Source organism: Elgaria multicarinata, chromosome 6, assembly GCF_023053635.1.
Source record: "Elgaria multicarinata webbii isolate HBS135686 ecotype San Diego chromosome 6, rElgMul1.1.pri, whole genome shotgun sequence".
In the NCBI taxonomy this organism is placed as follows: Eukaryota; Metazoa; Chordata; class Lepidosauria; order Squamata; family Anguidae; genus Elgaria; species Elgaria multicarinata.
The window spans coordinates 100091338-100104234 of record NC_086176.1 but is presented as its reverse complement, the minus strand read 5'-3'; the positions used below and the strand labels follow the sequence as shown (position 1 = coordinate 100104234).

At 42.6% G+C, this 12897-nt stretch overlaps 1 protein-coding gene across 4 annotated transcripts in view; it reads right to left on the bottom strand.

Moving 5' to 3' along the window:
• RANBP3L (RAN binding protein 3 like) overlaps positions 1–12653 on the bottom strand; it is a 41769-nt gene extending 29116 nt beyond the window's left edge. For 2 of the 4 annotated variants that reach the window (XM_063128148.1, XM_063128149.1), the window contains exon 1: positions 12102–12653. In XM_063128148.1, the coding sequence (XP_062984218.1) occupies positions 12102–12240 (139 nt within the window). In that variant the 5' untranslated portion in view covers positions 12241–12653. Of the gene's footprint in view, positions 1–11337; positions 11378–12095 lie in introns of all 4 variants that reach the window. The other 2 variants (XM_063128151.1, XM_063128150.1) reach the window with 2 other exon arrangements.
• Between the last annotated feature and the right edge of the window lie 244 nt (positions 12654–12897).

The window sequence follows — 12897 nt, the reverse complement described above, 5'->3', positions numbered from 1 at the left end:
CAGGAATGATGCAATTATGGCCCATACAGCCATCTTTAAACGGACTGCTGTTCGGCTATGTATATAAATCTATTTAAAGAAACGGAATAATGAACTATTTCTCCTGAGTCATTCATTATTATAGCCCAGGTAGAATTCTATTTGCAGAGGTACTTATTGATAACTTAACTGCTTATCTCCAGTTGGAGATATTCAACAAAGGTATAATTTGTACAGCCATCCCACAAGATCTCTATAACCTGTATGCGCATCCCGCAAGAGAAACATATTAAAATGTTAATCGATTCACTACACACACAGTGAAGCAACTTTATATAGAGAGCTTGGCTTAGCTAACATACCCATTAATGTGGGAACATTCTGGAAAAGTTGCCAACTGCAGAATTGGCATTTCCCTTACAAGGTGTTTTAAAGTGTATTTTTAATTTATATATATATATATATATATATATATATATATATATATTAATATATAATCTTTCTGTGCATATATGTGCATATATACAGAAAGTCTCCAAAGTATTAGGGGTGGAATCATCATCATTACAAATCTTGTGCAATCCCATATTTCCAGTTCTCACAAAACTGGATGCAAGAATGTGTAATGAATTGGTAATTATAATATTACATATGAAATAATATAATTTTCAAAATCAAACTAAAATTCCTTGAATGATACGCCAGTCCCAATCTGGCCTGGTATGGGAAGGAAGAAATAAGCATAGCTCCTCGCCTATTTGGCACATGGTCCACCCCTCCACCACCCACGAATGCAGGAAGGGGACATCCCAATGTTGCCTATCCATGAATATAGTACAGTGAATTCAGAATTAAAAATTAAAACACTACATGGCAATTCACATCACAACATGGCTGAGGACTACCTGGGAGCTGTGGAAAATTGACAGAAAAGTTTTACGGGCTATGCTTGACCCCAATTTGTTGACAGAGGATTAAACTTGAACCTTCCAAATGTCTGCACAGGGCCAGCCCTAATATTGGGTAGAACAAGGCGATTGCCTCTGGCATCAGATACTAGGGCAGTACCGGCAGCCTTCCAGCTATTTCTTCTCCTAAACAACCCAGCAATTACTGTCTGAGGATAGAGCCATATATGCCACACAGCCTCTCCTGGGGAGCCCTGAACTAGCCTGCTGCCTCAGGTGTGGTGGAGTACATTATCCCATTGCTAATGTTGATGTCAGATTGAACTACCAGATTGAACTACCAGTCCATCTGGCTTATGTACATAGAATCATAGAATAGTAGGGTTGGAAGGGGCCTATAAGGCCATCGAGTCCAACCCCCTGCTCAATGCAGGAATCCACCCTAAAGCATCCCTGACAGATGGTTGTCCAGCTGCCTCTTGAATGCCTCTAGTGTGGGAGATATTAAGAGGGGGCGCCATCTTGTCCTTTGCATCAGGCACTGCCAGTTGTAGCTTTTGGAGAGCCCATGGGCAAGAACCACTTAATGGGTCCCCTCCCTCAGTGAGTCTACCTTCTCACTGCCATTGTCACCAGCTGATCTTGCTCCTCAGCCTATTTCTCATCACTGCTACCACTTGCTTCTTGACAGGGAGCAAGGAGGCAATGGCATATGTACCTTCCCTCTTTTTCACCACACCACTTTCTGGGCCAAAGCGAGAGGCAGGTGAACAAGCAGGTTGCAGAAAAGGGCAACTAAAATTATCAGGTGGCTGGAGCATCTCTCCTATGAGGGAAGGTTTCAACAGCTGGGATTGTTTAGCTTGGAAAAAGGAGGCTAAGGGGAGGCATGACAGAGGTGCACAAAATTATGCATTGCATGGAGAATGTGGATAGGGAGACATTTTCCCTCCTCTCCTATATACTACAACCCAGGGTCGTCCCATGAATCTGATTGGTGGGAGATTCAGGACAGAAAAAAGGAAGTACTTCTGCACACAGCATATAATTAAACTATGGCACTCACTACCACAAGAAGTAGTAACAGCCACCAATTTGGATGGTTTTAAAAGGGGGTTGGATAAATTCCTGGAGGAGAAGTTCTGATGGCTATGTGCTACTTCCAGTATCCGATGCAGTAAGCCTGTGTGCACCAGTTGCTGGGGAACATGGGTGGGGGGTGGGAGAGTGCTGTTGCACCTTGTCCTGCTTGTGGGTTTCTGATCGACAGCAGATTGGCCACTGTGTGAACAGAATGCTGGACTAGATGGATCCTTGGTCTGATGCAGCATGGCTCTTGTTATGCTCTTAATGGTGAAGGGGAAGAACAACTCCATTTAGCTTTTGTCAATGGGCCCCTGCGCTCTTAACAAGTGCCCAACTATGCCTACCTTTGATGCTAGCTCAGGCCACAAAATATCTCAGGCCAGTCCTGTTTCTGCGGCATCACTAGTTTTAGTGTTCTCCATATAGGGACTCGCATACAAACCACAGTCTACCACCACTACTGGAGTTAAAAGAAAATCTTTGTTTATTAGTAGCTATAAATAGCTCATGATACCAAGTTGAAGAATTCTGATGCACAGCAGAGGGCAGTCGTGGCCATTTCGTTACAGCAGCTTTACACCCATCTTTTTTATGTTCAAGACTGCAACCTTATAGGCTTACTAACCCATTCATTTAAGGTTCTCTTTTAATGAGGGCAAATTTGGCAGTCCTTCCCAGGGATTTTTAATGGATGGGTAAGATCTCCTGAAATAATAATAATGATGATGATGATAATTTATATCCTGCCTTTCCCCCAGTACAGGGGCTCAAGGCGGTTTACAAGATTTAAACATGTACAATTAAAACATATAAATAGAAATTTACAAAAGTTAAAATAGAGTTAAACCCACAGTAAAATTTAAAATGTTTTAAACAAATTAAAACAGTAACAAACTTTCAAAAAACTTCTTTTAGAAAAGCTCTACATTTCTTTTAGAAAAGCTCAAGTTCAAAGACTTGAAGTTCAAAGTCTCAAAAGCGGACACTTTTTAAAGTCTTGTGTCTTTCAAACATATTGCACTAATAAATAATGAAGTAAAATGAAGAAGAAAGGAAGTGAGAAACAAAATACCAGACTCATTACAGTTAGCTATCAATGAATTACTGTTTAGTGAAGCTGCAAGGCTTTAGAGAGCTGGCAAGAATCACAAATATTCTGTGCCAGAATTAGGAGAGGAAAAAACCCTGTTGCAATAGCTGAAGCTCTGAACTGGGAGGAACTGAGGGAGGGTTTCTGACTGGCTGTTTTTCTGACTGGTAGAAAAATCAGGCGATTACTATTATAAACAGCAATAGACTTATTCAGGAAAAATAATAATCAAAGGCATATCTCTGTCAACTGCATCCCAGAACAGAGGGTAAGGACTCCTTCAAAACGGTTACTGATAGCACCTGGAGGACCCATGTCGATTTATTTCCCAAGGATCCCCCATAGTAAGTTCCGTACATTGCCAAGAGACAAACCCAAACTCAACAGGGCCCATCACCTTTCCCTGATGAGTTTACCTTTATTAGGGTTGGGCAACAACTTTTGGTGCAGGGGCTCCAGTGCCCCCCCCCCCGGAACAATCCAACAGGCCAGATGACAACAAGAGGGCAGGACCCCTCCCTCTCTTGTGACATTATCCATTCCTCCACCCCCTTTTCTTTCCTCTGTTTAGAGGGAGGCACAGAGCTTGCAGGACTGGCTCCTGTGAAGGAATTCCCAATGGGATAACAAAGCATTTCCCCTGCATGCCACATACCCTCCCATTGGTAGGGGGAGCAACACATAGGGTTATCTCCAATTGCAGGTTAGAGATAACATGGAGATTCTTCTTCCCTTCCAGGGTGTGGGGCTTGGAGAGGGGAGGGGAGAAGAGTGGCCATGGATGGTGCTAAGACCTCCCTGGGCCAATTCAGGAATCTCTGCAGACCAAATCAGGCCCATAAAGCCGAGGTTTCCCACCCCTGACCTATATAATAGGCATTTTGACAGCCACATCTTTGTTGCATTCACAAGTTACATACTTAGGTGTACACTTACAAAATGTAAACTGTGAAGCAGCCTAAGACACATACCCTCCATCATTTCACAGATGAAAATAGGGGCAATTTCTGTCCATGACTGGATTGGGCCTAGTGCACAGGGCAGCCATGTGACCCACTTTACAAAGGACAGGCCTGTACTTGAAGGGTTGTATTTCTTTTTAAATGAATGTAATTCTTTATAAAGTTGGGTCTAAACCAGCACATGTAAATTTTATGTAAATCTGGGCCCTGTTTTTTGGTGATGTGTAATCGGGTGTGTGTGTGTGTGTGTGTGTGTGTTTGTGTGTGTGTGTGTGTGACACAATCCAGAAGCAAATGAGTCACAAACAGAAACTGCATGCAACTTCAAGCAAGGCCTGCCCTACCATTAGGCAGAGTGAATCAACTGCTTTAGGCAGAAAGGGCGGTGAATAGTAAGTTGTTGTTGTTGTTGTTGTTGTTGTTGTTGTTGTTGTTATTTTGCCACCAAGGGAGGGCAGAGGTGTTATGGGATTTTTCTGCCTCAGCTGCCAAAATAACCTTGCTGGCCTTGTACTATGCACCTTGATTTGGGAGTGGAGCACCATTGCCTACACACACACACACACACACACACACACACACACACACACACACACACAGACAGCCCTACAGACACTCACCCTGAGGTCAGCCCCTATCTGCCTCTCCCTACAGCCTCTGAGGATGCACAGAGGAACACAGGCAGTGAGTGAGGCCGAGGAAAGGGGTGGAGTAGGATACAAGAGCCTGTCCTCCTCATGAGCAGCAACAGGAGATGCCCTGCCAGGCTGGTTTAGCAGGAACTGGTTATGACCGGGTTGCTCCAATTCAGAGCAGTACAGCAGCTACTTTTTGAGTACAAGAGAAGGTTACTGGAAAAGTCACTGCAGAAGCCTGCCAAAGAATGGGCTGCCTCTGGCCGGCAGGACTGGAATAATCCACCCCTTTCTGCCAAGAGAGGACCAAGCAATGAATCTGCCTGCCAACGTCATAAATAATGTCTGCAGACAGACCAGGGCTCTTATTTTCTCTCTCTTCCTTTTCTAGAAATGTCCCGTGGACTTTTCAGAGCTTCAGCAAACACAATTAGCCATTTTCAGGAAAGAGCACAACTTTACATCTGTACTGCTCAGACTCTCTTTACGTGCCCCACTTTCCCCCCTAAAAGAAGCATTGTGTGGGCAGTACTTTCACTGTGGGATTCCCTGCCCCAAAGAGGCCCATCAAGCAACCTCCTTTGCTATTTTTACAGCTGGTTAAAGCATCTTTTATTTTATTTTACAAGCTGTCTGGAGGATACGGCTGAGTAGAGTTGTTTACATGTGGTGGTTTTGGGTATGGTGTGTGAGGTGGGCTGTGTATATTGGTTTTATATTAGTTTTATTGGCTTGTATGAAATGTAAACTACATTGAAGAAGGACCGGTGTCAAAGGTAGGCATAGTTAGGGTGGCCATTTGTGAATTCCCCAAAAGGAAGACAAGCATCCATGAAAAGAGGACAAAAGAGGACAGTGACTTGCATCCTACTTGCATATGCTAATGTATAGATATAGATACAAAATTAGAAATAATTATTATAATTTAAATAGAAATTCCATACACCTCACCATACTGTTTAGACTGTGACCAGGTGACCCGTGTGCCTGCCTGCTCAGTCTGCTGTCCAGCTACTAATTGTTGATAGGCAATAGTTCTTATAGTCCTTTATCTTTAAACTGGAATTGGACAGGACAGCCTTTCAAAGAGAGGATGTCTTCAAATAGGGAACAGTCCTCTGGCATTCCTTCAAACAGAGGACTGTCTATCAGCCTCAGAGGTTCTGGTGCTGCCATACTCATGGCCTCATATTTCTGGAGCTCCTTTCCTAGGGAAATACACACGACCCCTACTGTACTGGCTCTGAAAGAAACCCTGCAAAGATTTTTTTTTAATGTTTGTAAAAGGGTGTCTTTTTATAAATGGCCCATTTACGCCTGCAATGCCATGTAAATGGCTGCCTTACGTCTGTCATTCGCACAGGATTTTTTTTATGGAAGTAGACGAGTCTGCCTGGAGCATGTTCAGAGGAGGGCAACCAAGATGATCAGGGGTCTGGAAACAAAGCCCTATGAAGAGAGACTGAAAGAACTGGGCATGTTTAGCCTGGAGAAGAGAAGATTGAGGGGAGACATGAGAGCACTCTTCAAATACTTAAAAGGTTGTCACACAGAGGAGGGCCAGGATCTCTTCTCGATCCTCCCAGAGTGCAGGACACGGAATAACGGGCTCAAGTTAAAGGAAGCCAGATTCCGGCTGGACATCAGGAAAAACTTCCTGACTGTTAGAGCAGTGCGACGGTGGAATCAGTTACCTAGGGAGGTTGTGGGCTCTCCCACACTAGAGGCCTTCAAGAGGCAGCTGGACAGGCATCTGTCAGGGATGCTTTAGAGTGGATTCCTGCATTGAGCAGGGGGTTGGACTCGATGGCTTTGTAGGCCCCTTCCAACTCTGCTATTCTATGATTCTATGCCTTTGAAGGGGTGGGTGGCTGCGGGTGCTCATGGTGGGTTCAGGTAAGGAGCAGGGGGCTTGGCTTGTGTGCGCACTGGGGGCATCCGGGGGGGGTGCAAGCAGGGGCAGCTGTTCAGCAGACTCCTGGGAAAGCTGGATGTGAGGCCAGCTGTCCAGGCTGTCTGGGCTTTGACGTGATCTGAAGCACTTTGGATTGATCCAACCCACTTCGGTCTGCTCCGGATCCACTTTGGATTCAGATCGAAGTGGTCCGAAGTGCCCCACTTCAGTTCAGAATTCAGATCTGGAACCAAAGCAGTGCACAGCCCTTGTAAGTAAGGAATAGTGGTAAAGTTTTAAACATTTTGAAAATGAATCTGTCATTTACTGCGGCGATCAGTGAAGGCCTTGCTCCAAAAGAGCTGCCCTCTTAGGTGAAGCGGGTGCTAAAAAAAGACAAGGCCTGCTCAGTTGTAGCACCCTGCTTTTGGAAAGCCTTGCTTGGGGAAATTCAGTTAGGATCACCACTGCTCGCATTTAGACTGCAATTAAAATCGCTTCTTTTCCCTCAGGCATTTTTTGCTGATGGTTGCTGTGTATTCATATTCCGCTTCGCTGATTTTGTTTTGATATTTTTGGCCTTACTGTTTTGTTACTGCGGTGTATGTATATACGACGTTTTTATGATTTCACATAAGCTGTCTTGGGTCTCAGTTCAAATGATTGAAAGGCAAGGCATAACCATCTAAAACAAATACAGATGCATTTATTAGCATACAGTCTAAACCTAAACTATTATCATATGTGAAACACAATTGATGTTCATTTTGGTCCACTTCCATTCAACTTATACAGAGGCCTTTTTGAAAGAGTTCTGATGACTTCTACATTTAACATTTATTTCAATGCACAGTGCGCTAGGTACTGGTAGTTTGCGAAACAGGATATATTTAGCTTGTTCTACTGACACCTATATTCTTGCCAAGAATCACTATAGCCTTAAAGCTAAAAGCAGGACTTGCCTAAACCTGTTGAAACTTAAACAATGGGTTTATTTTAGAAATAGTAATTAAAGTGTTACAATGTAAACCCAATATTGCTTCTCATCCAAGTATAACTACACTGCTGATTTCAGCTAATTTGAGGGCCACATAGGGTTACTTAACCCAAATGTCTGGACTTGCTGCAATTCAGCCTTAGCTGACCTGGGGCCTCCAGATGTTTTGAGGTATTATTCAGATAATGCTTCTTTTGTTTATATGTTCTGGAAATGCCCAATAATTGCCTCCTTTGTGGAAGAAGTCATCAGACAGGTAAACTTGGAAAGCTCTTTAATATTTTCTGATGTACATGTTTTCTTAAATTATGTACCTGCTTCTTGGAATGTAACACATGGTTGGCGTAAATAGATTTTTCATGCCCTCTTGACTGTTAAAAAAATGATACTACAACATTGGAAAGATGAAAGCTCACCGCCTATACTGCAATGGATTGAAGAACTAACAAAACTAGCAACATCTGATTGGGTGCTATATAGGCACCAATCATGAATGGATTTAAATTTGGATATTTGGTCTAGCTTTACTGAAGTTTATGTGTAATTTATTCCTCTTCCCTTTTCTTTTCTTCTTCTTTTTTAGAATGCTACAATATTTGAAACTGAGGCTTTAAAAATATGTATTTTATTTTTATTTTGTCTTACTGCTTTGTTTTGTTGAAACTTACAATAATAAAATCGATGAGGGGGGAGAAAAGGAATGCTGGGAATTGTACTCCAAAATCTCCAAAGTGCACCAAGTTGAGGAAAGCTGCTGTAACCAGTGGCGGTGAATCCGTTCCAGGTTCCAGTCAGAACTGTAAAGGAGCTATCCAAGGTGCTTTGCAGTTTGGGAGTAAGGGTTTCCCGCCTCTTCTAGTAAGTCAAGATTGGAAGTATTTTTAGATGACGCCTCAGCATTAAGTCATTTACTCAGGGAGGCACCCTGCCAGCAGAAACTGCCACCAGACCACAGAGACGGTGCCAAACATGAAACATGGGATACTCTGACACCTAGGCAATCACTAGGACGTTATGTTTGCCTTTGTATTGATGCTCATCATGTAGGCTGAGAAATATAAAAGATTAAGGAGACCAAGAATCCTGGAGTCACCCAAACTGCAGTGAGCTTCATAGCTGAGTGGCATTTGAAGCCAGGTCTCCCTAGGCTGAGTTTGACACTCTAGTTCAGCCCTCCCCAATCTAGAGCCCTCCAGATGGCCATACTGGCTGCGGATGATGGGAGTTGTAGTCTGGAGAGCACCAGTTCAAGAAAGGCTGCTCTATCCATGGCACTACACTGGTGTACAACATAGTGCAACTGGACTATGACCAGGACGATCCAGGTTCAAATTCCTTCTTAGTGAGGAAACTCAGTGGGTGAATTTGGGCTGGTCACCATCTCTCAGCCTAAGCGATCTAAGGGTTTCAGTGGACCTAAAATATACACTGCCCTGAACTTTTTAGAGGAAGGACAGGATAAAAAGAAAAGGAAGCAGTGCAATCACTAACGAGCAAGTATGCTCCGAAATGTGTAGAACCTTTACCTGAAATAGGTGCTTGACAACAATGAAGGAATAGCAGCACGGACAGAACTGATTAACGTGCAAAGAGACAGACATATTTTGCATGCAAATCCACTGCTTGGGCAGAACTGTGTCACCAGCAACTGAAATAAATAGGAAAGCTCATACTCACATGGAGTATTAGGACACTAACGCTGCTGGATCAGGGCCAGAACAGATAAGCTCCCTCAGGCCTAATCTACCCCATGCTGGATATTGCACTATGAAAGTGGTATGAAATTGTTATATAAAAGGCAGGAGCCACACTACTGCTTTATAGCGGTATGGAAGTGCACTGACAACTGTTGACACAGACCATATACCACTTTCATACCACTATATCCTGCTTGGTGTGGCTCCTGCCTTTATATACTGCTTTCATACATTTTCATAGTGCAATATCCTGCTTGGTGTAGACATGCCCTCAGTCTCCCCACAGAAGGCCTAGATCCACTCTGATTGCCTCCACTTTGTTAACACTCATGTAGTAAGACATTTTGTTACATTCACAATACAAATGTTTAAACCTTTCACAAATAGAGAATTTCTCATTTCCTTTTGCTGAGTTTTGCTGTGACAGAACTGAGTCTTGACACCAGTCCAATTCAGCTTTGGCAATTGCTTCACATCTTGGATAGCTCCTTTAGAGTTCTGAGTGGTTCTGACTGAAACCTAGAGCGGATTCACCGCCCCACTGACATTGGAGCCACCAGCCTCCACTGAGCTGTACCTGTAGTTGGACAAATATGTATTGTTTTCTGATTTAATTAACATATATGCCAATGCTATGCAAAACTGTATCATCTTTTGGTGGTGTGAATTTCCTATTTTATCTATTTGTATTATTTATTTGATTTGTACTTTGTCTTTTCCCAAATATATATATATATATATATATATATATATATATATATATATATATATATATCACTCTTTTCTGGCCATTGTATGTAGCCACCCTACAGACGTAGTCAAAATGACTTGAGATAGTCACAGAAACTGAGGAAACCCAGTTGAAGATGTTTGGAGAGCAGCTGTAAGAATTTAAATGAGGAATGGCCCTCAAGGGGCTGAAGAGTATCTGGCTGATATTTTAACAGGCTCCTCTTTGAATTTTCAGTGTTTAGCACCTTCTGAATAGATTATTGTCCTTAACGCTCAGAAGTACAAGAAGCAGACCCTAGGATAATTGGCACAGAATCAAACTAATTTCAGGTTTCATTTTTTTAAAAAAGTTCTAGTCCTCATTGTTTTAAAAAAGTTGGAACCACACAGGTAATGTCTCAAAATGATAATCTTATTGGCACTTCAGGAGATCTCAGCAGTTCTAGTCTCATAGAATTATAGAATCATAGAATAGTAGAGTTGGAAGGGGCCTATAAGGCCATCGAGTCCAACCCCCTGCTCAGTGCAGGAATCCACCCTAAAGCATCCCTGACAGATGGTTGTCCAGCTGATTTCCATTGATCTCCACCACTCAATTTTTAGTTTTAAAAAATCCATCTTTTACTGAAAAGAATTACCAGCAGTACTATAAATTACGCAAATGTATTCATAATTTATGCAGGATCCAGACAAGTCCAGAGGACAGAGCACTAGGTTTGGATGGGATAGGTCCAGCTTCTTAAACCACACTCCGCCATGAAGCTGACTAGGGGGCTGTCTAAATTTCATCTTTGTCCCGGGGTGACTCCGAATTGGTGCTGCATCGGTTACATGATGCACCCACTGATTCAGAGCCACCGTGGGGCAAAGAGGCGCAGGAAAAACATCAGGGACTTACCCCGACTTTTCCTGCAGGAGCGAGGTCAACACAGCTCTTCCACCATCTTTCTTTGCTCTGGTGCTGCGCCAGGGGCGTTCCTGGGTGGAAGGTGACCTTAGATTGGTTACCAGAAGCTGGGTGAGATGGATGGGGTGGTCCTGGCAAGTCTAATGGGATGCCTCCTTCCCTCCAGATTGCTCACCGCAGACAAAATTCTTGACCTCATTGAAGTAGTTCTACAATGTAGTCCTTCTAAAAGCATTGACTGTACACTGCCTACACAGTAGTAAACAATGTCCCCAAATTTCAGCCACTTACCATTTTCAATTTTCTTTTGGTATGCAAAACCACCATCACCCCACTAATAAAAAATCCCCTCCAAATCCCCAACTGATTCCTGTGTTCAGGGTGATTGATTTATTTAGTCTCAGCCAATGAACCATGTTGGAGTAAAAAGAAATTCAAACAAAAACTAACCCAGAGAAGCAGATTTCAATGCCCATACAGAGTTTTCTTCCTGAAAGACAAAAAGAACCTGGGACATACACAAAAAAGAATCCTAAAGAGTCTATTGATTATTGCTGTTGGGATCTTTCTTTCTTTCTTTCTTTCTTTCTTTCTTTCTTTCTTTCTTTCTTTCTTTCTTTGTCTCAGCTGATGGAAAATATTTGGATTTTTTAAAAAATGCCACAAGGGCTTTTTCAAACAAAAAATTATTCAAGGGAGCAGACTTAGGACACTGCCTCTTTGGAGTCTTAAGTATACTGGGGCTCCCTCTCTGTGGAACTCCCTGCCTGTTGATGTCAGGCAGGCATGGACATTGTTTCTTTTTTGGCACCTACCGAAAGCATTTTTATTTAAACAAGCCTTCCTTGATTGACCAGTCATAGATTTATTGATATAACCTAATTTTAAAATGTTTTAATTCTTGATTTTGATTCTCTTTTTTTCTTTCCTTTTTTTGTTCACTGCTTGGGAATCTTGTTGGATATAGCAGTATATGCTTCTTGTAAATAAATGAATAAGTAAGTCCCATTGAACTCAATGCTGTTTGCTTCTGAGTATACACATCCGTAGGATTTACATGCATGGATTTGTTTTGGAACATTCTACTACCATAGGATATAATTGAAATTAAGCGTGGGGTAATTAAATATACCTCAAATCGTTTGCGTACATGTTAAAAATTCCAAATCATTAAGCTTAAATCATTTAAAACAAACAAACCCAGCAACACTTACCTTCATCATATTCATCATTGTGTCTGTTGCTGGCTAAGCTGTGTAGCGCGTTCATGTTCGTTCTGGCATCGGCTGCTTGGTTCATTGTCCATGTGTCACAGATAGCTTTTTTTTTTATTAAGTGAGGTTTGCCCTTCATTTGATGCTCAGAGACGACAGTGGAAGAAGAGCCTCTACTTGCGCATGAAGCTCCTAAAGGCAGTTTGCTGGCTTCTCCTAACCACGCTCCATAAAGCTTGCTAAAAACATTCTAACAGAAGTGTGTAAATTTAAAGCCAACTTTATGTCCCACTCTTTAGATTTAAAAAGTGCTGTGCTGGTCACGACAGCTTCCCAAATACGTGTTCAAACGCTGCTTGATTCTTCTTTGTGTTCAGCAATGCCACAACTTTCTTCAGAAGCCTAAAGCGTCTTCTTGTGCTCGAGGCTGCATGCAACATCTGGGTTTAAAAACGCACACTTGCAAAGACCGGGGGAGAGGAAGATACATATCACAGCTCTTGAGAAAGTGAGCGTATCACCCAGGGAAGTCGTGCGCTTACTGTTTCTGACAGCTCAGGCTGGTGTACTTAAGAGAGGCAGGGCTTTGGGAGGGGATATGTAAAGGCACAGAGATTAACATAAAGTGGGTGGGCCATTGGGAGGCCTTAGATTTTCTTTGCACAAGAGTTACCAATAACAAAGTGGGAGATTAGCTTTCCTGTTCTCTCAGCTGCAGAATGGTTGGAAGAAAAATCTTCATTGCAGAGCGTTTCTCCAGTCCGCCTGCTTGGAAATTCGATAGTAAAAAAAAATC